Genomic DNA, 25374 nt, shown 5'->3' with positions numbered 1-25374 from the left:
ATTAGGTATGCCCGCGCACGTCAGTTTTGTCAAATTCAAAATATACCCATTTCCCGCCCCCCTAGGGGGGGGTACAAGTTTTTTTGTTTTTCCGTCTGTTATTTTTCAAATAATATTGCCTTTTGCGTCATACTTTAATAACACGGTTTCTACATAGTTTGAATAATATTTCTTAAATAATGTATATTAAATCTATTTAAATTTTATTCGACGCCTAATAGTTTTAAAATTAATTATTTGTAAATATTTTTAAAAACATTTGTCTTACTTAAACTATGGGACAATATAGGGAAACGATAAAATTCTAAATGAAAGAACTAAATAAATAATTGGCCCAACTCTATGTAAAGAGGAACCACTTTGTATTTAGTAATTACAAATATACTCTACCCCTAATCCCCAAAATAACCAAATATAAGTTGAATCAAGTTTGTATTTTAAAAAGAGGTACTTGTTTACTTAAATTTATAGCTATCAAAAAGGACATCTTGTGCCCAATATGTTTTGTTATTTGATCGGCTTTTATTTAAAAGAAACCTTTTCATCAATGATTTTCTGTCTTGAGACTCTGTATAATAATATATTTAATTTTTTTTTTTTTGTTCGAAAAATATCAGGAATCTTTGAAATATTAGACATTTATTTTATAAAATGCTTGATTAATTTCGAGCTGGAAGAATTAAATAAATAATTGGCCCTACTAAATGTTAACAGGAACAACATTTATTTAGTTATTTTAACTAAAATTGTATTGTTCTCTTATGCTCGCTATATAATTAGTTGCGCCAACTTTGTACTTTTGGAAATATTATTTAAATTTATAGGTTACACAAGATACATCTTGTATCCAATATATTTTGCACGGGTTTCCTGATAAGAAACGTATTCACCAATTATTTTAAGATTTAATGGTCTGTATAATATTTTTATCATTTTGACTTTTTTGTTTCGAAAAATATCAAGAATATTTGTAATATTGGACAATTATACTACACAACGCTAACCAAAATTATTTTTTGTTATTGAAATATTTGTTCCGGCCATGGTGTTTTTTAGAAACATGAACGGTTGTTATTTTACAAAAAACATTGGCTTTTGCGTCATACTTATATAAATCTGTTTCTACATAGTTTAAATAATATTTGTTAAAATATAATGTATATTATATCCATTAAAATTTTATTCGACGCATAATAATTTCAAAATTAATTAATCGAATATTTGTTTTTTAGAAAAACTAAAAATTACAATTATTTAAAAAAAATAGTGTCTTCTTAATCAATGATCATTAAGAATTCTAAATTAAATATATTTTATTTATTTTTACTACTGATTTGTATACCAGCCTCCTACACAAAAAAAATACATATTAGGACCAACTAAAATATAGTTAACATAGGGTCACGATTATTTTCTTGTTGAAAGAACTAAATAAATAATTGGCCAAATTCAATGTTAAGAGAAACAACTTTTTATTTAGTTATTTCAACTACAAATATACTGTACCCCTAATCCCTAATAACCAAATATAAGTTGGACTAAGTTTTATTAAGTTAGTCCAACTGGAGATGTTATTAACCTTTCAATTAATCATAGTTTTAGTTTAACCAACTTTGTATTTCATGAAGAGTTGCTTGTTTACTTAAATTTAAAGCTATCAAAAAGGGACATCTTGTGCTCATTATATTTTGTTATTTGCACGGGTTTCGTTAAAAAAAAACTGTTTTATCAATGATTTTTTTACTTGAGAATCTGTATAACAATATATTTAATATTTTGAATTATTTAGTTCAAATAATTTCTGAAATACTTGGAATATTGGACAATTATTTTATACAACGCTTACTCATATTGTTTTTTTATATCGAAATATTTTTTCCGGCCATGGTGTTTTTTAGAAACATGAACGGTCTGCTATTTTACAAAAAAACATTGCCTTTTGCGTAATACTTTAATACATCTGTTTCTATATTATAGCTTAAATAAAATTTGTTAAATAATGTATATAATATCCTTTTAAATGTTATTCGACAGATAATATTTTTCAAAGTATTTATTTGCAAATATTTTAAAAAACATTGGTCCTGCTTAAACTTTGTTATAACATAGGGAAACGATGAAATTCTTAATGGAAGAACTAAATTCGGCACTACAGTTTTCCTTTAATTTCCGGAAAACTGTGTTTTCGCTGATTGCGTACATTTTATCAAAAAAAAACCTCCATTTTGCTGATTTTCGGATGTATCCACGTTAGTATTTTTAGGTCGACGTTTCAAACTCATTGCAGAGTCCACCATCAGGCTGTTGTAGTCACGACTGTACCGCTGTCGTGGCTATACTGATTGCCCCACTCGTTCCCTACCGCTATTTATACGTCCCGTGTCCTTGAGGCCGTGTTTCTTGACCAATGAGGATCATAACACGTGTCATGATGAGTCATGTTGTCATTTAGGTACTTTTTTTGGCATTCCCTACATTTAGGCCTGCCTTTTCTACACCTACAGTTATCGTTAGTTTCTAAAAAGGCCACTTCTGTTTGGCTTTGGTGAGTTGATTTAATTTGTTCTTTTCTTTTATTTAGTTGTATAATGGGTTTCCGCGTGTTGCTAATTCTCCAGCCATCATCTCTATTGAAATTGTTTGGACATTTTTCAATTTCGATTGCCTCTTTGTACATTCTTTTCCCGAAATTGGGCTCTTTGTCAAGTATTTTTACTTTGTCAAACTGGATGGTATGTCCCGAATTAGCTGCATGATCTGCTGCTGCAGATTTGTCTATTCTTTTATAGCCCACAATATCTCTTTCGTGTTCTTTCATCCGTATTTCGATAGCGCTTCCCGTTTGGCCAATGTATGACTTGCCACATACGCACGGTAATTCATATACACCAGGTGTATGCATTTTCAAAAAAAAAACTAAAATCTTAAAAAAATGCATCAAATCATTAAAACAATTGCATGTATATCTTTGCTGAATGATACTATTAATTTTTGTGCTCAAGTACCACTTTTGACTTTAAGTTTACAAAAATTCAATTTTTTTTTTTTTTACTTAAGTTTTTTTTGGCCGAGTAAAATTGAAAACTGATATCAAATTCATAATGACCGACCCCAAAACATATAATTTGACCACTTTTGAAGCCTTTTACATAAAAATCAAGAAAAATGTTTTAGCTTCGATGCAAAGCGCCGAAGGTGTTGGTTTTACTCTGATGTGGGTTTTTTTTTATCTGTACACACTGTAACTTTTTTAATACTGGACCAATTACATTTTTAACCTTCCTTACTTGTCTGATCGTAGGCACGCAGCTGACTTATCATTCCTTAAGTGTTTTCTGTCCGTTAAAATTGATTCCCCCACCCTCTTTTCACAAAATAACTTTAAAATCTCTGTACGTCCCACACGCCCTTCTTTCTGTTCCTTATCCAGCATGCTTCTACAAATTACTTTCTAAACTTCTCTAAACACCGACGCCTTCACTTCTTCTCTATGATTTATCCCTGTTTTGTGTAAATAAGTAAAATGTTTCCAAATTTAAATAATATGAGTATTATAGTTCTAGTTATTGTTGGTTGTTATTTGCATGGGTTCTCTTATAAGAAAATTATTCATCAATGATTTTCAGACATGAGGCTCTGTATAATAATATTTTAACATTTTGATTTATTTGTATCTAATAATATCAGGAATATTTTAAATATTGGACAATTATTTTGAACAAAGCCTACAAAAATTGTTTTTTGCTAGCGAAATATTATATCTGGCTCTGCTGTTTTTTAGAATCATGAACGTTGTGTTCATTTACAAATAACATTGCCTTTTGCATTTACATCTTGTGTACTGAAACATAAGCCATATACCATAAATAATTATTCAAAATAAGCAAAATATATTTTTGCTTCGAAGCGGAGCAGCAATGCTATTGGTCTTACAGTGCTGTGGGCTTTTTTTGTGTCTGTGTACACTGTAACATTTTTGATACTAAGCCAATACCTTCGAGTAGGAGCTATATAAATCATGTTTGTATACTTCTGAAACACAATGTTAACAGAACAGAACTGGTGTTATGTACTAACACTCGACATACAATACTCATTTAGTCAATACAACGTTTATGTTTGCGTATTTCTGAAATACAACGTTAACAGATATTATTTGAATGGCTGGCTCAAGTAAAACAAACATGCAAACTGTAATAGAACACACATAGTACATAAGTCTAACTAATGTTCATTGCTGTTCCTCATTCTACATTGTCTACTTGTTTGTTAGTGTTATAGATATTTCTTAGTGGATACGCAAGAAAATGATGTGGAAAATTATATTTGTGTTGCCATGTTTTACCGTTTTAGTGAACGCTGTTGGAAATCATGAAGAGGGTTCTACATCAGTAAATATAATCGATCTTTTATTTCTTTTTTTTTTAGTAGATAGAAAGTATATTTTATGTTTTTCATAAATTCCCAAAAATGTTTTGCATTCTTAGAATAAAACAGTAATTTTATCATACTATACATTTTTTCTAAACAATTTTTAAGTGTAAGAACATTGCGGGTGTAAATCTACTTCATGGGATAACATTTTTTTTTAAATCGATAGTACTTTTCATACTTATTTCAGTGCTGCAAAAATTTATAATCGCGAATGATGTCGTCCCGCATTTCCCTGCCCATCGTGGAAGATTACTTTTCCTACCTTATTGAGTAGCTATACTCGTAACAATATTTATAGTCTTCCAAAATAATAACTCCACATAGCTTTTAGAATCAACAACGAGGTTATATTGGGATTTCTTTGCGGGTAACGTGAGATTATAAAACTTCTTATAGACTAAATGCAAGGGATAATTTTGCAGAATAATTTTCTGAACTTTGTGACTGATCGGTAAACCAGTTTTTAATTAATTTTATAGTCGTTCTAGTAAGTAGTAAAGTTTAAGGCGGCCAGTGGATTGCGGTAAAGTAGGTAATTCGTGCAGATAAGAACTGTATGCCTACATCGTAGGAAAAGTCTTAAGAGAAGTTTCAGGGCTAAAGGTCTAAAAATAGACTGAAGATAATTTTAAAATGGGGCTGTAACATATTATGTAATTTTATCAGAAATTCATATTCACGCTATCCGTTTATTAAGAACAAACAATAACAGTGGAAAATTATACTTTAATTGAAATTATTCTCATAGTTCCTACAATCATAAGAAATATATCACAATAGATTGTAAAAATTCATATTGACCTCTGAATATAATTCGTACTTACGTGCACCAACCCAACTCTAATGAAGAAGTACTTATCAAGTTATTTGCGTTAAGAGAACATGCAGACTGTAAAATAATTTTTATCCGTCCACCCTTAGTCAGTATTTGTTTTCAAATTAATTACCGTTTAATTTTTTTTTAGACCGGAGGCCCGACACCATTTCCAAATATTGAAGATTGGGCGGATTCATTAGAAGAAATAAAAATTTCAGATTGGTCTAATTTGTCAACTGGACCAAGCCCAAATCAAAAAGTAATTTTTGTATAAAATACATTATTTAAAAACACGTTTAACCGTTTTTATTTTTAAAGGATTTGGCAAGCGACGCATTGAAAAATAGTGGATGTCCAACTGATATTGTGGAAGTTCTTCTTTTAAACAGTTATATATTTAATTGGCCTGATCATTTTAAAGAAAGAAATCCAAATGGATATAAAACGACTTTTCATATAAAATACTTGGCTTGTAGACGTATTCCAGGAGCACCAGTAGTATACGTGTCTCATATTAGTAACATAGGGGTGCCTGAGCCAGGACTTTTATTCGTTTTCGATAAACTTGAATGAATCGTAGATTCTGATTAAAATCGGGCTGGCAGGATTTAATTTCACCATTCAAAAAACCATAAATTAAAAAAAAATTATACTCATAATGAAAACAAAATCTAAATGTGTTAAAGAATAGTAAAATTTTAGTTAAATTATAAATGATTTTGTAAACCTAATTTGTTTACACACCTATCACATAAAACATACTACGCTTATCTAAAAATTGTATTTGTTATTACTAACGGAATTAAATAAAATGAATGTACTATATTGATCTAGACATTGATTTAATAAAGCTATACAATTTCTTTCTCCATTTTATTTTGTTTTATTTTATTTTATACTCTTCAGTATTTAGAATGTTCTAAAAAACTTGTTTTTTATTGATTAACTTATTGACATGTGTTAGAAGTCTGAGATAAGTAATGACAGATTTTTTTTGACAAATACAAATAATAAAAAAAATATAGGTAATATATTCATAGAAATTGTATTTAAATGAATGAATAAATACATATTTATATCATTTATATTGTTTTTGACATTTTTCACCATCATTATTATAATATATTACTAATATACTCAGTCAACAAAACTTATGAAACAATTTCTGAACTATAACAATATAAATATTATACATAAGTACTACAATACATTTTAACAAGCTGATTGACTTTTTAACAAGCCGATTTTGGGTGATTAACTTTACAATCGTTTTAACAATGTGTTAAGGCTAACAAATCTCGATGAAACGCAATTTTCACTAACTAGTTGTTAAATATAATTGACTGGGCTGCCAAATTATGTAAATAGTGTAAATACAATACCCCATTCAAATTTCAATAGTTTTTTAGTAGTCACTAGTAGCCGGCAGGCGGCCGGATGGGTCACAGATTTCGAGTGAGTTGTGGAGATCAGTGTCTAGCCGTATCGATTTACCTATTAAAAAGCAATGGTTTAAAAAAGGAAAAAATGGCGAGATCGGTGCCCATTGATTAGAAGGGGTTGCTCAGATACCGGTTATGGTGTTAAACCATGACAACGTGTCTTAAGTACTTATTGGTATCAATAAGTGTAGTGTTATTCTAGTATATATTTTTTGGAAAAGAAACGTATCTGCTGAGGAAGCTTCATCTGTACTCGTGTGTCCGTTCAACTCCTTCATTACATGGACTAACTCCAGAGAACGCTTAGGTAGAGGTGTAATACATACTATATACAATACATTTACTTATTTAAAAAAACTGTTTCCTTTTTGTTGCACACTTGAGAGTAAAGTTATTTAGAGGTACGACCGCCTGTTAAGCTCCTCGGGCAACATGGCAATTATAAAAATGGGATATTTAAGTGCAGATAACGCTTAACCATCCGTCCCGTCTTTGGGTCTACTAATTTAACCCTACTGACTGTCGTTTCGGCCTAGTCTAGCTAACTATTTTAACAATGAAACAGTATAGCACTTGCATGGCAATAGATAACTGATATTCTACTACACATATTTTAAATACATATTAAAACCCAGAGATTTATAACCTTAATATTTGGTGGCATGGAAGTTAAATATATATGTGTCACAAATAAGTTTTCTGTAATATTAAAAAAAAAAAACATTTACACACCACGCTGAGAACTTGGTATGTAAGTTAGTATGGCTTTTTATGCAACAAATATTTGCAATTTTGTGCAAATAATGGCAAAAAAAATTCAAAGATGTGTACTCGTATAATATTCTTTGCTTGTTTCAATTCGATATAAAACAGGCATTCAAAGACGGTAAAATTCATTCGATTTATCTCGCAGTTATACTTCAGATAATACTTTATAGATTAACCACAATGTTTTTAAAGTTCTCTGTTTCGTTTCTGTTTTTTATCCTAGCCATTAGCTGTATGCATACAGGCCCACTTGAAGGGAAAAATGATCCTGAAGCATCAGGTTCAGCTGTACCTGAAGAGAAAATTAATGTCACACCGGAGGATTTAGAGGTAATGTATAGTATTTTTTTAAAACTATTAGGTTTTTCAATATTTTTCAGAATCATTTATAAAAAAAAATCCTCAATTCAATGAAAAAAATTGAATGAAGTTCAATGAAAACAATTTCCCAAGTAGAAATTCTCTAGGAATCTATTATTATTTTAGGTAAAAGACATACAAATAAAATTCTAGTCTTAAATACTTGTAATCAAAATAATTGTCTAATATTGTTTGTTAAAAAAATGGTTTTATTATATTAAATTAAAACTAGAGTCGTAACTTAATCATTCGAGTAAAATGAAATAAATATAATAAATGTTTAACCCAAAATATGTATACACTTTACTACTTTGTAAATTACTAAGTATTACAAGTCCTATCACTCTATGATTTAATGCACTAATTATTAGTATCCGCAAATCCGAAAATTTATAGTAAAAGCAAATTTATTTAACTTAAAGTATACGTTTGTGCTGTATAAAAAAATGAAATAATTCTAGATTTATTTTAAAATATATTTTTTATTTGGTTTTAAAACATAAAAACATATAATGATGTAATTTTTTAACAGCTAAAGTATATTTTAATTATTTTATAGCAATTTTATTTGATATATTTCATCTAAAATAAATAAGTCTTTAATGATTTAATAATATTTTTTATTTGCTTTAAAATGTTACACACGTTGTATTGCTTTTCTGCTTACTTTGTTATAATCTTATTTTTATTATTATTATAACATAATATTACAAAGGCATACAGTAAAATAATGTTAATAACGCTAATACTTGGAATAACAGCTACTATAATTTAAATATTTTCTAAATTATATATAAAAAACACAACTTTTTTTTTAATCTTATTAAAGCGAATAAATGGATGAAAATTAAAACTTCAAAGAATAGCATTTTTTTAAAAATGTGTTGTCAACAAATTTATGTAATTTAAAACATATGTTGCCATTTGAAAAAGTGATGTCCTGCCCTTTTTTTGGGGTATAAGGGTTGGAGATACAAATTTCCACAGTATTGAAAAAATTAGGTCATTGTGTACCTTAAAAAATTAGAATTTTTTTTTTTTTTTTTGTTCACATTTTTTTGAGAAAATTAGCGCCTTAACCAAAATGAATTACTCTGTATATATATATATATATATATTTTTTTTTTTTATTGATTCTTAATCATAGGTATTTATTTAGGTCTAATCGTATTTAAATTTTATAATCAGATTTTTTATGGAATTAAACTTCGTGTTTATTAACAATTTTCAGCTTATAGAAGAGGCGTTCGAGGGTTGTAGAAAATTGACGTTAATAGAATACGACGTCGACATTATTGAAGAAAGAGTTGGACTTGACGATTATTACCTATACATGGGTGACAGCAATGACCAATGGGAATTTGTAAAATCATATTTCGAAACCTATAAGGAATGGCCCTCTTATTGTAAACATTTTTTACACACGTTATATGTCGATTAATATTATTTTTTTTCTTCGATGCGAAACTGTAAAGTAGTATTTGGTTTTTAAGAAATTATTTTCGTTCAAAATTACCATATAGTATTCAATATCCTATTAAATGTGGTGAGACCCAAAAGTATGCTCAATTAAAGTAAAATTAAAAACAAAATGACCGCCTCTTCGTCCGGACACAAATTTAGACAAATAAAAACACACTACTACAAAAACAATATAATTTCAGCTGCACATCGAAGCTAAAATAAATTATGTAATTGACAACTGCAACATATCATGCCTCTATGATAACATATATTATTTATAATTAAATTTAATGTTTTTTTGTTTTAGTTTCCATGACATCAGACATATTTCGTGATCTTTTTATAATACATTGTGAAAAATCTGGATTGTCCGTTTCAAAAATTGCTGAACAAAGAAAAGCCAAATTGGATTCAAAGATTACAAAGAAAGGATATCTTGATTGGAAACATAAATTGAACGAATACCTCCAAGTTTATGTAAAACGTTGGGAACGTTCGTGCAATCTTTAACAATCTGATTCAGAAACAAAAGAAGCAGACGAACGTCCTAAAAAATGACATTCTGAAGAATAAATTAATATGTCTAATAATGTTATAATTTTTTTTTAAATCTCTTAAATTGTTATTTAAAAAACGTTTCAAAATATAATATGTCATAACGACTTTAATAATTCCAAATTCTCTGTTTCTTTTCAAATAAACACTTATTACTTACTAATTGTGTAGCATTATTTTTATTTCTAAGACCAAAATTTTTAAAATGGTCGACTTTGTACGGAGTTGCAGCAGCTATAGCGTTATTAAGTAGAACATCTACATCATGATCAATATAACAGCTCATTATATCAAAAAATAAATAAAAACACATTGTTGTAAATAAAACCTATCTCAAGCTCATCATCATCGTTTGAGTTGCAACATTTCATCCGGAACGACAAACTAGAAAGTGTGTTAATAAAAAGTTGGTAAAAAAGGTAAAGTGTCTAAACGACACTCGGTTAGCAATATTTTTTTTTTGCGTCTATTTACATTAATTCGTAAAACAGTTGTTTAAAAAAAAAATGAGTTACTCCATGCCCCGACCCTATTGTGCTGGCATTTTACACTAGATATTATTGCAAATAGAAAAAGTCAAACCGAACTACTCCTAGTTGACTTTTGTTCTCGCTTAGTTTTGGACAAATATTTTGCAAGCTAAGTACTTTATTTTAATTGCCTCATTGTTGTGTTATATATAAAAAAGGAACTGTCAATTGGTAATTGCTATATACCACACGGTTACTCAAGTGTTCTGGAGAACCATTTTATCTGATAATTATAGAGCTATTATTTCAATTTTAAAAGTAGGATGCCAAGTTGCATTAAAAGTTAATCGTTTTAATGGTTTATTAAATATTAATTGATCAATCGCAGGCAACTAAATTGTGTTTAAATGCCACTGAATATAATATGTTCATATAATAAATTGGTTCATTAAATCTTTACTGAACGTTTATGCAAGTCGCAGCCCGCCAAAAATGTTTCATATTATCAATGATGCATTTCTAAAAAAACAATTGAAGCAAAAGTCTTACTTACTTTCAAATGAAGTGTATAAAATACACCAACATTGATAAGGCTTTTAAGAAATCAAAAAGAAATACTATTACAAATAATTTGAAACGAACATCATAAATGCTACGGTCTTTTAAACACTCATGTTTTATTAGATTAAAGATTTTTATCTTAACGGGTCAACAAAATTGACAGATGTAAAACAACGGAAACTGCTTCACACCGAAACTTCTTTACACTTAAACATAATAGATATCAAACACCGTACACGGTACAACGGAAAAGGCGAATATATTATAATATGCGTTAATATTTTTTCGACAAATTAATAGAAAATAAACATTTTAATTAATATAACGTGTCAACTGTCGAACGCGAACAAACGATAGGCGGTAATTGATAAATGCCGACAGCGGAAAATCTTGTTTAGATCATTTTCTTTTCCATGAGTGAGATAGTGTATTATATTTTCTTTTCCAGGTTCGAATAAAGGGCCCATGTCATTTTATATATTAGATATGGCTGTGATAGATATTAGATGTGGTATTCGTAAAAATGCGTAACGCCATTCGCTTGGCCTCGACGCCTTTAAGTACAACTTATATGGTTTTGGAAAACAGTGGCTTTGTGTGTACGTTAACTATGTAAAGAAGACCATCGTACGCTATATTTGTATTATTTGCAAACCATATTATACGGAACGCAAAGAAAATTGGAATCAAAACTACTTTGTTTTTTATACACATTAAATTGTTAAAAATTAACGTTTATACATTTTGTTGAATGTCGGCCGACTTTTAAAGTAACACAAAAATTAATAATTTGTGGAACATACGACTAATGACTATTAAACGCTATAAAATTAAAATCAGAAATTGAGTGCAAGGTATTCGGTTAAAGAGAATAACACTGCTAGGTGTTTTTAGCCGGGTAACATTTGGCATCATTCGAAACACTTGAGTATACATGAGTATTTTCCGCGATTTCATACGTTGGTTTGCCTAAGCACAAATGCCACTCTGTTTTTAAATATTTTTACCGAAATTTAGGTACAAGTTGGAAAATTATATGAAAAAAAACTAGCTGCGGGAGGGTGACAGGGAGCAAAGTATATTTAGGGCGGTCACAGATTCCAAGGGTGGCCTAGCTATGCCAATTATACAATTGAATACATAAGCAGAAATTAGCAAAATTAGCCATATTATGTTTATGATATTTTCCATGTTCAAAGAAAACCTGATATTTTCTATTGGTTCTTTTTTTATAGATTTCAATCGTTATAATCATACTTCAATTATTACATCAGCCAACTTTTAATATACATAAGCGGTGAAATAGTACGAACAAATCAAAAAGATCCGACTGGAATTTGTAACAATTACAGTGATATTATTTTTCTATACGAAACACCAGTAATACCATAATGGCTATATAAATATTACTAACCGTGTGCTGGTTATCGTTTTTTATAATACACTAGCCCGTTTCGTACAACAAAAATTTAGAGCACAAAATAAAACCTTACACGTTATGATTTAGTAACCCAAATTTAGGCCTCTGGTTGAGGAAATCTATACACGTTCGAAAATAATCGTTCTACTCGTTAAAATTTTTCCAAAAAAAGACAGTTCAGTTAGGTCGAGGTATAGTGGGGACGGTGAGGTCACGGTCTTCAGGAATTATTATAACTGATGACAAGGGAAAAGTGATAAAATCATTTTTAAATAAACCCTTCGATGCGAATCTGTGGATAGTACGTTCGAACCGGTACAGTCAAAACTTAGCACAGTAAGAAAATAGTATATGTAAGTAAGTGAGTAAGTAAAAGAGGATTAGTGTTCACAGATAAAAATACAAATTTCGATAAAAGCAATGTACCTAAAGACAGTTTGTTTGCCTAAAAATGATTTTAGGCTATAAACAGAAAAATATTAATCATCGTATGATAAATTAATACAGTTAATATGTGTTAAGTTACTATGATAAATTACTGGATCATTTAGGGGTATCTAAGATTTAGTATAAACGGTACAAAAAATTATTTGCACATAAATCGACTATTTCTTGGCCATTACTAGCATTAATGCCATTAAAAAACAAGTTTTGGGGCAAAGAGCTAATAGAGGTTTATGATTTAATAAAACTACAGACAAATTTACTGATAACGTTAATTGAGTTTGAACATTTTTTAAATATTTATCATAGTTTAATTTACTTAGATTTTCACACTGTTTGCGAAGATTAGAAAAAAATAGTATACACTTGAAAAAGACGAGCTCTTTTGAAAATAAGTGTGCTATTTTTTTTAACGAATAAGATTTTTTAATTCTGTACTAACCCAAATTTTATATTTAGAGGAAAAAAAAGTGAATTTAAACAATGAAACAGTATAGCACTAGTTACTAATGCATGGCAATAGATAACTGATATTCTACTAGACATTTTAAAAACATATTAAAACCCAGAGATTTATAATCTTAATATTTGGTGGCATGGAAGTTAAATATATGTGTAATAAATGAATTTTCTGTAAGATGTAAAAAAAAATACATTAACACACCTCGCTAAAACTTTGGTAGGTATGTTAGTTTTGATTTTAAACAACGAATAAATTAGTGTGCAAATATGCAATTTTGTGAAAATAATGGCAAAAAAAAATCAAAAGATGAGAACTCGTATAATATTCTTTATTTGTTTCAATTCGATATAAAACAGGCATTCAAAGACGGTAAAATTCATTCGATTTATATCGCAGTTTAACTTCAGATAATACTTTAAAGACTAACCACAATGTTCTTAAAGTTCTCTCTTTCGTTTCTGTTTTTTATCCTAGCGGTTAGCTGTATGCATACAGGCCAACCTGAAGGGAAAACTGAAACTGAAGCATCAAGTTCAGCAGTACCTGAAGAAAAAACTGAAATCACACCAGAGGAATTAAAGGTAATTTATACTATTTTTTTTAAAACTTTTAGGTTTTTTTCAATATTTTTCAGAATCATTTATAATATAAAGACAATTTTTTCCAATACAGAAATTCTCTAGGAAACTTTTAAGACTATAAGGATTTTGATAATATTTTACTGAATTATTTATAATCTAAAGTAAAAAGTTTTCCTAAATAGCCATTCTTATCTAGTAAACTATTAACATTTTAGCTTGAAAACTTACAAACAAGTGGGAAATCTGATGATGCACCTGAAGGGAAAACTAAACCTGAAGCATCAGGTCCAGCAGCACCTAAAAGGAAAACTGAAATTACTCCAGAGGAATTAGAGGTAATTAATATTATTTTTTTTAAAGCTATTAGATTTTTCCAATATTTTTCAGAATCCTTTATAATATAATGAAAAAAAATTCCCAAGTAGAAATTTTCTAGGAAACTATTATTATTTTAGGTAAAAGACTTACAAATAAGTGGGAAATCTAATGATGCACCTGAACGGAAAGCTGAACTTGAAGCACCAAGTTCAGCTGTAGCTGAAAAGAAAATTAATGTCACACCGAAGGATTTAGAGGTAATTAATATTTTTTTTTTTAAAGCTATTAGGTTTTTTTCAATTTTTTCAGAATCCTTTATAATAAAATGAAAAAAAATTCCCAAGTAGAAATTCTCTAGGAATCTATTATTATTTTAGGTAAAAGACAAATAAAATTCTAGTCTTAAATACTTGTCATCAAATTAATTTTCTAATATTGTTTGTAAAAAAAGTTTAATATATTTGATTAAAACTAGAGTCGTAACTTAATCATTCGAGTAAAATTCAATAAATATAATAAATGTTTAACCCAAAAAATGTATACACTTTACTACTTTGTAAATTACTAAGTATTACAAGTCCTACCACTCTATGATTTAATACATTAATTATTAGTATCCGCAAATCCGAATATTTATAGTAAATGCAAATTTTTTTTAACTTAAAGTATACGTTTTGTGCTGTATAAATAATGAAATAATTCCAGATTAATTTTTAAATATTTTTTCATTTGATTTTAGAACATATAATGATATAATTTTTTAACAGCTAAAGTATGTTTGAATTATTTTATAGCAATTTTATTTTATATATTTCATCTTAAATAAATAAGTCTTTAATAAATTAATAATATTTTGTATTATTTATTCTAAAATATAATATGTTTGCTATAAAATGTTACACACGTTGTATTGCTTTTCTGTTTACTCTCTAATCATCTTATTTATATCGTTATTATAACATAATACTACAACAGCATTCAATAAAATAATGTTAATAACGCTAATGCTTGGAATACCAGCTACTATAATTTAAATATTTTCTAAATTTATTTTTAAAAAAAAACCTCTATTTTTTTAAAAATCTTATTAAAGCGAATAAATGGATAAAAATTAAAAATTCAAAGAATAGCATTTTTTTAAAAACTTTTGTCTACAAATTTATGGAATTTAAAACATATTTTGCCATTTGAAAAAATGATGTCCTGCTCTATTTTTTGGTATAAGGGTTGGAGATTCAAATTTTCACAGTATTGAAAAATATAGTACAAGGTGTACCTAAAAGTATAGGAAATTATTTTTTTTTAAATGTACATGTTTTCCGAGATAATTAGTGTCTTACCCAAAATGAATCACCCTGTATACATATATATTTTTTTATTGATTCTTAATCATCAGGTATTTATATTGGTAATCGTATTTAAAGTTTATAAATTTAAAATTTTTTAGAATTAAACTTTGTGTTGATTAACAATTTTCAGATTATAAAAGAGGCGTTCCAGGTTATTAGAAAAGAGATATCAAAAGTGTACGACCTAAGATTTATAATTGAAGCAATTGGATATATTGATTATTACGAATACATGGGTGACAACTTTGAAGAGTGGGATTTTATAAATTCATACTATAAGATACAGTACTCTAGCGAATATTGTAAAAAAATTTTTACACACGTTATATGTCGTTTAATAATATTTTTTTTATCTCCGATGCGAAACTGTAAAGTAGTATTTGGTTTTTAAGAAACAATTTTCATTCAAAAATACCATATAATATTCAATATACTATTAAATGTGGCGAGACCCAAAAGTATGCTCAATTAAAGTAAAATTAAAAAAAAAATGACCGCCCCTTCGTCCAGAAACAAATTTAGACAAATAAAAATACACTATTACAAAAACAATATAATTTCAGCTGCACATCGGAGCTAAAATAAATTATGTAATTGACAACTACAACATATAGTGTCATTATGATAACATATATTGTTTATAATTAATAAAATTTAATGTTTTTTCGTTTTAGATTCCATAACACCAGATATATTTCGTGATCTTTTTATTATACATTGTGAAAAATCAGGAATGCCTGTTGCAAAAGTTGCTGAACAAAGAAAAGCCGCAATGGTTGGAAAGGAAGGACGTTTTACGTTAAATGAAAAATTGAGTGATTACATCTACCAAAAAAGAAAACAAAAAAAAGTTCAGGCGGAGATTTCTAAAAAAGTTTCATTCTGAAAAATAAATTAATATGTCTAATAATGTTATAATTTTTTTTTAAATCTCATAAATTGTTATTAAAGAATTGTTTCAAAATATAATATGTCATAACGACTTATAATTATTCCAAAATCTCTGTTTCTTTTCAAATAAACACCTATTACTTACTAATTGTGTAGCATTATTTTTATTTCTAAGACAAAATTTTTAATACGGTCGAATTTGTACGGAACTGCAACAGTTATAGCATTATTAAGTAGAACATCTACATTATGATTAATATAACATCTTATTATATCAAAAAGTATATAAAAAACATATCGTTGTAAATAAAACCTATCTCAAGCTTATCACCATCGTTTGAGTTGCAACATTTCACCCGGAACGACAAACAAGAAAGTGTATTAATAAAAACGTGTTAAAATCGGTAAAGTGTGTAAACGACACTCTGTTAGAAATATTTTTTATTGCGTCTATTCACCATTAATTCACGTAACAGTTGTTTAAAAAAAAATGAGTAAATCCATGCCCCGACCCTCTTGTGCCGGCATTTTACACTCGATATTATTGCAAAAAGAAATAGTCAAACCGAACTACTCCTCGCTGACTTTGTCCTTGATGTTGTTTATGCCTTTATCGGTGAAATAACTTATATAAAAAATTCTACATGAAATACAATAAAAAAAAAAAAAGAGCTAAACTTATCATGTGCGAGAACTTTATTGAGAAACGATTAATATTTTATATTGTTTATACTAGAGCTTCGTTTTTAAGTAATGTCGTTATATGTCATAGTACCTTTTGGCTGTGTCTAGTGATCAGAATTCATACCTAGTTTTGGACAAATATTTTTCAAGCAAAGTACTGATTCTAAACATTGCTTAAAACACGGCCAAAGTGTACAGAATGATAAACGGTGAGATAAAATAACTCTTAAGTTTTTAGATCTGGACAGTTACATAATAATAATAATTATGTTCAGTGCATCAAATACCTATATTATTTGATACTTATCCAGACATATTTTATACATAAAAGATACAATGATATAAATTCATATTAGCTTCGATGCAGAGCGGCGAAGGTATTGGTTTTACACTGATGAGTGTTTTTTTGTTATCTGTGTACACTGTAACTTTTTTAATACTGGACCAATTCCTTCGAGTAGCATTTCTATAAAAAGCAAATTTCATCTAGTTGATATTTTTTTTTTTTGGGGGGGGGGGGGTAATGAATACTTATTTGGTATGCCCGCACACGTCAGTTGTATCAAATTTAAATTAAACCCATTTCGCACCCGCCCTAGAGGAGTTTCAAGTTTTTTTGGTTTTTTTAGTTATTTAGCCGTTATTTTAGAACCTTTTATTATTTTTTTTTTTTTTAAACTACAATCATGGTGTACCAGATGTGAAAAACGAACAGACGGTAATAACTTGCGGTTTGTAACGTCGACCCATGTTAGGATAGGTTAGGTCCCAACTGTCGGTATCATAATATTGTGTTTATTACATGATACAGATTAACTGATTACAGTAGATACACAATTTATTGGGAAAAAAACCGATCCGTCTACTTATTAAGACACATAATCGTTCTGACACGGCATAAGAACCGTCGTTATCTCGATATTTTATCGCCCGCGGGCGACCGTACCGAAGGTCAACCATGAGTATATTATGTTCAACTACCTGCAAATTATAAAGAGGACTGTTGTTTATTGGATCTAGATTAAGTGTTGGTTTTCATGCAGTCTACCGCCCCAAAATGAATTTCATATAACACAATTTTTTTTTTTTCACCACCAAACAAGCCGTAAAAGACAAACCTACATTCATTCCACTTAGAAATGAAGATGGTTCATGGGCCGCAAATGATCAGGAAAAAGCAGAACTTTTCCAAAAGCACTTAACAAATGTTTTTAAGCCCCACGAAACTGTAAAAAATACTGAACTTCTTAATAAAATACAAAACTTCTTATTATCCCCACTCCAATTGACACTACCTCCAAAATCTTTCTCTCCAGCCGAAGTTAAACATTGCATATCTACATTTCCCAATAAAAAATATCCTGGTTTCGACTTGATCACATACGTGGTCACTAAGCATCTCCCCAAAAAAACACTTATTCTTCTCACATATATGTTTAATTATATACTTCACCTCTCATACTTTCCGCTGCAGTGGAGGCTCTCTGTAATAATAAGGGCTACTACGAGGATATTGCTTTTACAATTATGGGTTTTATTTTTTATTTTTGTGTCTGGATCCACGATATCTCGTAAATCGCTGAACCGATTTCTTCATGTAGCAACTCTATAGATCAGAAATCATACCTGGAAGGTACTTTAAGAGGCCAAAAATTAAAAAAAGACACCCTTTCCCCATTAAAATCGAGAAAAACACCCAAAATATGTACAAATTTTTCAACTTAAAATTACGATGCTCTATAACTTTTTTAAAAATAATCGAAAAAGTTCCAAATTTAAATGAATTGTTCTTCAAACATAGCACTATCGATAAACATTAACAAAATAAAAAATATCATAAGCCCTTTCCCCTATAAGGGATAGAATTTTTTTCTTTATTTCACTTTTTCAAGCAAAGTTTTAGAGATTAAGATCTGAAAATTAGACCGAAGGTAGATATTAAATGGAACTATAACATTTACAATTTTCTTAAAAGTCTATAGTCAAATTTTTTTTTAATGAGGAAACACCCCAAAAATAGGGTAAATTTACGCTTTGGCCTTAGTCAGTTTCTAGGCATCTTTTTGTGAGTGATTCAACAGTCCACAGGTAATGAAAATATTTTCATTATATTGTTAATTACGATACACGGGTATCCACCCTGCACAAGACTAAATATTAAATTTACAGTACATTATTGCTGGTTTCACGATATCTTTTAAACTGCTATAACTGGTTTCAACATACTATCCACAGATTCGCATCGATGAGTTTATTTTAAAGTGATTTTATCACTTTCAGTTATAATAAAATCTGTAGACCTGTGACCTCTCCGTCCCTACTATGCCCCGACCCGACTAAACTTCAAGGTCTTTTATATACTAATGCATTTAATAGTACGAAAAATATGTGCACATCTATAGCCATGCAGCTTTTTTATGTGTATTATTATATGAGTACATACCGGTGTTTTCATACCGGTACGAACTTAAGGTAAATAAAACGCAAAAAAAATAATAATTTGTGGAATATACGACTATATTCCACAATATAAGCGGTGCAATAGTACGAATAAATCAAAAAGATTTGACTGGAATTTGTAACAATTACAGTGATATTATTTTTCTATATGAAACAATAGTAATACCGTAATGGTTATATAAATATTACCAACCGTGTGCTGTTTATCCTTTTTTTCTAATACACTAGCGCATTTCATACAACAAAAATTGAAAGCACAAAATAAAACCTTACACGTTATGATAGGGTAACCCAAATTCGGGCCTCTGGTTGAGGAAATCTGTACACGTCTGAAAATAATCGTTCTACTCGTTAAAATTTTTCCAAATAATCAAGTTTAGACCTATATTGATTTAGATCATTGTCTCATAGAATAATAATAACGAAGTGGGATGGAAACCTCAATCGGTTCCACCTTAAGAGTATAGAAGGTTGGACCATTTAGGAATAAAGGAGAGCATATTTCGAAATGGAGGGTGCCAACGGAGTTTAGTATCAAAAATAAAACCTAGGTAACAAATAGAGGAAACATATTAATTTGTGGAATTTTCAAAAATTATTGGAGGAGGATCATTTAAAATACGACGACGTGAAAAAAGAACAACATTACAAAAGTTACACCGAGAAAGTAAACAAAGATTCAAAAGCATGATTTTCTATGCAAGTATTATTTATCGAATTCTCGCCTAAGAGTCAACTCGAAAACACAATTTTTTACTACAGAAAAACACTTGGGTGATTCAATGTGCGTTTCCATTTCCACTGTTTACATGAATGAAAATAATATACGAATCGAAAAATTCAAGGTCTTAAGAAATTCACGGCCAACCCGACTTATTGACGACTTTCTAGAACAATAACAAAAGAACAACTTATGTCGATCATTTTTATTGGTTTTTGTAATACTATGTTATTTCAAGGTCATTATAGCAACCTGTATATTAAATTTAGATATGCATGTTAAGTATTTTTTTGTTTTTGAGTAAAATAGAATTTGATTGAAGCTTATAATATCATTTAAAAGGGCCCTTATAACTTTTTTTTTTTTTCAATGTTATATTTACAATAATTGTAAAGCATTTTAACGACTATTTTTAACTATTTAATTAGATAAGTTGGTTTTTTTTTAACTTTTTATATATAAATATTAACGTTTGCATTAATCGAAATAATTGTTCAGACTTAAACGCCAAAAGAGTTCACGAAACTTCCATAATCTTCTATGCAATGTTCCACTCTAAACTCAATGGTCATCCGAACCAACTCGTTTACAACCTCGCTACTAGATCTTTACCGGACATTTTGGTCTTCGCCGAAATTGGCCAAGGGTATCTGATGCGGTAGTTCCAATTAAAAGAAAATTTTGGCTGTACTAAAGCTAGGAGAAGACGCCGAGAAACGTCACTGGCTAGTTTTATTATTATCTCTGTCGAAACATGTGCTTATTTTATTTTGTTTTATCTTGTAAATAATCTAATAAAAGCTTAATTTTATAATAATAATAATTTGTATGTTATTGAAGTATTTTATTTTAATTATTTTGTATTATTAAAAGTTGATTTGAAACAAAAGTTAAATTACATTACAGTCGCTTTCATTTTTTTTTATCAGGTGCGGGGAGTGCCTCCAGGTCATAACTTATCATTGCATTTAAAATAATTTTACATTTTCTTCAAAAGCAAAATTATTTAAACGTACTTTCATTTTATATAGAGGCACGTCAAAGAACAAATATTACCGTTGAACCGGATTGGTAAAGTTCTGGGTTAAAACATTTTTTTTTTTTTTTTTAAGAATTTTTCGTCGATATAGGCATAAACAACTTCAAGGACAAAATCAGCTAGGAGTCGTTCGGTTTGGCTTTTTCTATTGCAATAATATTGAGTGTAAAAAGCCAGCACATTTTGTAAAAAACTGCTATACGAATTTAAGGTAAATAGACGCAAGCAAATATTACAAACCGTGTGTTGTTTATACACTTTATCGTTTTTTTATAATACACTAGCGCATTACATACAACGACAATTGAGAGTGAAAAATAAAACCTAATTATCAATTGGAAACCCAAATTTGGGTCTCTGGATAAAGAAATTAGTAGACGTTAGAAAATAAAAGACAGTACAGTTAGGTCGGGTCATAGTGGGGCTGGAAAGGTCACGAGTTAAATCTCTATGAAATAAATACTTCAATACCAATCTGTGGATACTAGGGTCAAACCAAGCACAGTCCAAACCAAGCTCATTAAGAAAGTATTATTTGCAAGAGAATGTGTAGTAGTAAGTGTGTAAGGAAGAGAGGTCTAGTGTTCACAGTTAAAAAATACAAATACTAATAAAAGCATTGTACCCAATGACAATTATTTGCTTAAAAATTAATTTTTAGTTTAAGGGTGGATACGATTAGAGTTGATCGTCTGTCTATATAAATTAATTGCTATAGTATCCCGTATATCATTGTTTACAATATTATGAAATATTTTCGTTGACTGTTTACTCATTCGCACATACCAACCTGGAAATTGAGTAATCGGTCAAAGTATAACTTTCCCCTTTTGTTGGAGTTTTCCTTAATAAAAAAAAGTTTGACCAAAGATTTTTTGAGAAAATTTTATATGTTTTAGTTCCATTTTAGATCTACTTTTGGCCTAATTTTCCTGACTTAAATCACCGAAACTACTTGAAAGAGTGAAATAAAGAAAACAATTCTACCATTTGAGAAACGGTTTAAATTCCACACAAATTTGGAAATAATTCGACTGTTTTTAAGAAGAACGTCAAAATCATCTATGTACGCAAATCGTATGTAAATGATATATCTGATTCGATAACATTTTACAGTTTTGAAAATTTGCTATGCCCTTCAAATTTTCAAAGTCAAAAGTATCACTAAGATTTGTACAAAAAAAAAAAATGTAAAACTCGAACATTGGCAATTTTATGTTTTATTGTTTTTGCCGTTAGAACGAAGTATTTTTTTCTGCTTGAATTTATGAATATTATTATCGTTGGAAAAAAAATGTACTAAAACGTTCTCATGTGTGCACAAGTGCCGAAATTGTATGATTTTCGAAAATATTTTCGATTTACAACAACCTTAGCGTTTTCTATGTAAAAAGTTGTATCGATAAAATTGCTCATGAAAAAAATCTGAAATTTTGACCATCCTCCGGGATAAAGGCTCAAAGTTTTTGAAATTTTGTTTGGCGAAATTTAAAGATTTAAGAATTAAAAATTAGCCTAAAGATAGGTCTAACAAACACCGTGTAACATGTGTAGAAAAAAAATATCGATAGGTACCTAAGCCTTATCAGTGTAACTTTAATGGGACGTTTACTTTCAAATTTTGTAATTCGACTTTCACACTTCCAACATGCCAGTGTATCTTCTTGAGTTAAGATTTTGAAAGGCTCGAGTAGCTTAGGACACTAAAAAATTTAGCCCTTAATAGTAAACATTCTCAAAAGAGGAAAATTTCATAGTTATCATTTTTGTTCCCGACTCACTCACTCACTCATCATCAAAAATATAAAACGCTTCCTGTATAGGTAGAAACATTTGATTTGGTACAAATGTATGTCTTAAGTAAGCCAATCAAAGTAGTGAACTAGCCAAGTCTTAAGCAATACAAATAAAAGAGCAGTATTGCTCGTTAATGTAAGAGTGAAGTAAAATTATGAACAAAAGAAATAGCATACTTAGCCACAATGTAGATATCACTAATTTGGTGGGATGACTTTTTTTTTTTTGGGGGGGGGGGGTCTGGTACTTGACCCTTTTTCACTGTTAGGTTTTTGTTGGAGATTTAAATACTTTTTTCATGTGTAAAAGACTGTAATGTAAAAACATGTTATAACAAAAAATAAAGCAAATGCTTAATTTCAAACAATACCACATTGTGGAAAGAACAAAATAACTCGACTCTCATGATTAAGTTTTGTCTTAATATTAAATATTATAAGAAGGGTTATTATGTTACGAGAAAAATAAATTTGTCGAAAATAGCTATTAATTTTGTAATTTTGACATATTATGTTTTTTAATTTAGTACTAAAGATAAACATTGACAAACCAAAAAAATATGTGAAGTACTTTCCCCTAGAAGGGATAGAATTTTTTTTGTATACTTCACTTATTCAACCTAAGTTATAGGGGTTGAAGTTTGGATGGTAGATCTAATATGGGGCTTTAGAATGTACAATTTGGCCAAGGGATCTGCTTCAGTAATTCCAAGTGAATAAAGTTTTAGCTGTAGCCTCTTCCCCTCAAAAAATTGTCACTGTCTAAATTTGTTTTATCTTTGTCAAAACATACTGTGCTTATTTAATTTTCTTATAGATTGTAAATATTCAAATGAAAGTTTTGTAAAATAAAAAAAAAATAATGATAATAATTTTTCTGTTCTTGAAGTGTTTTGTTTTAATTTTGTATAAATAATAGTTGATTTCAAAGCAATAGTTATATTATATTATAGTCGCTTTGGTTTTCTATCAGGTGCGGGTTACACAAGGTCATAATATTATATCATTGCGTTTAAAATATTATTACATTTTCTTCAAAAACAAAATTATTTAAGCGTACCTACATTTTAAACAGAGGCACGTTAAAACCAAATATTACCGTTGAACCGGGTCGGTAAAATTTTTTTTATTGGATAATGTCAGCTAACAGTTGTTTGGTTTAAATTTTTCTATGTACAATAATATGGAGCGTTATTATGACTCATTTGTTTTTTCATGCCTATACGAATTTTAGGTAGACGCAAAAAAAAAAACTAACCGTGTGTTATTAACACACTTCACCGTTTTTTATAATATACTAGCGCATTTCATCCGACGAAAATTCAGAGTATAAAATAAAACCTAGTACATTATCAATTGGAAACCCAAGTTTGGGCTTCTGTGTAAAGAAATCTGTAGACGTTAGAAAATAATGCCATAAAAAGCCAGTACATTTAGGTCGGGGCATTGTGGAATGGGGAGGTCACGGGCTTGCAGAAATTATTATAACTGAAAGTAATGCAATTTCTATTAAATAAATACTTCAATGTCAATCTGTGGATAGTAGAGTCAAACCAAGCATGGTAACAAAACATTATATGTAATAGAATGAGCTGTAGTAAGTGAGCAAGTAAGGGAGGTCTAGTGTTCATAGATAAAAAATACAAATATCGATAAAAGGATTGTACCTAATGACAATTACTAATGCATTTTTCGTTTAAGGCTGGATACGATTAGGTTTGATCTCTGTCTACCCATATATCGTTATTAACAATATAATGAAAATATTTGCATTACTTGTTGACAGTTGAATCACTTATGCAACCTAAAATCTGATTACGGCTGAAGTGTAAATTAACCTTATTTTTGGTGTTTTACCTAAATTAAAAAAAAATTTTGACTTTAGATTTATAAGAAAATTGTATATTGTAAATTGTAAAGTTCATTTTAGATCTACCTTCGGTCTAAATTTCAGATCTTAATCTCTAAAACTTTGCTAGAAAAAGTGAAATAAAGAAAAAAATTCTATCCCTTCTAGGGGAAAGGGTCTATGATATTTTTTTGTTTTGTTAATGTTTATCGATAGTACTATGTTTGATGAACAATTCGTATAAGTTTGGAACATTTTCGACTATTTTTAAAAAAGTTATAGAGCATCGTAATTTGAAGTTGAAAAATTTGTAAATTTTTTTGGTGTTTTTCTTGATTTTGATGGAGAAGGGGTGTCTTTTTTTTAGTTTTTGGCTTCCTTAAGTACCTTCCAGGTATGATTTCTGATCCATAGGGTTGCTACACGAAGAAATCGGTTCAGCGGTTTACGAGATATCGTGGGTTCAGACACAAAAATAAAAAATAAAA

General features: G+C 29.1%; 3 protein-coding genes across 3 annotated transcripts in view; all 3 read left to right on the top strand.

Annotated features, from left to right (window-relative positions):
- Positions 1-4228: 4228 nt before the first annotated feature.
- Positions 4229-6097, top strand: LOC126837619 (E3 ubiquitin-protein ligase NRDP1-like). The gene is made up of 3 exons (XM_050571552.1): positions 4229-4391; positions 5400-5510; positions 5570-6097. Exons 1-3 carry the CDS (start codon positions 4308-4310, stop codon positions 5822-5824), a joined length of 450 nt encoding a protein of 149 aa, XP_050427509.1. The 5' UTR covers positions 4229-4307; the 3' UTR covers positions 5825-6097.
- Positions 6098-7617: 1520 nt separating this feature from the next.
- On the top strand, positions 7618-9958 carry LOC126837615 (uncharacterized). Its single transcript, XM_050571547.1, has 3 exons — positions 7618-7791; positions 9053-9227; positions 9593-9958. Exons 1-3 carry the CDS (start codon positions 7642-7644, stop codon positions 9793-9795), a joined length of 528 nt encoding a protein of 175 aa, XP_050427504.1. The 5' UTR covers positions 7618-7641; the 3' UTR covers positions 9796-9958.
- A 3725-nt stretch (positions 9959-13683) lies between these two features.
- Positions 13684-25374, top strand: part of LOC126837605 (uncharacterized) — a 37215-nt gene continuing 25524 nt past the window's right edge. Inside the window, exons 1-3 of the mRNA XM_050571536.1 lie at positions 13684-13779; positions 13995-14114; positions 14235-14354. Of these exons, the coding sequence (XP_050427493.1) occupies positions 13684-13779; positions 13995-14114; positions 14235-14354 (336 nt within the window). The remainder of the gene's footprint in view (positions 13780-13994; positions 14115-14234; positions 14355-25374) is intronic.

Source organism: Adelges cooleyi, unplaced genomic scaffold, assembly GCF_023614345.1.
Source record: "Adelges cooleyi isolate 19-005CV unplaced genomic scaffold, UGA_ACOO_1.1 ACOO_flye_CR_arks_rails_tigmint_CR_PRNA_26, whole genome shotgun sequence".
In the NCBI taxonomy this organism is placed as follows: Eukaryota; Metazoa; Arthropoda; class Insecta; order Hemiptera; family Adelgidae; genus Adelges; species Adelges cooleyi.
Note: the sequence above shows the minus strand (reverse complement) of the source record. Positions and strands in the feature narration are given on the sequence as shown.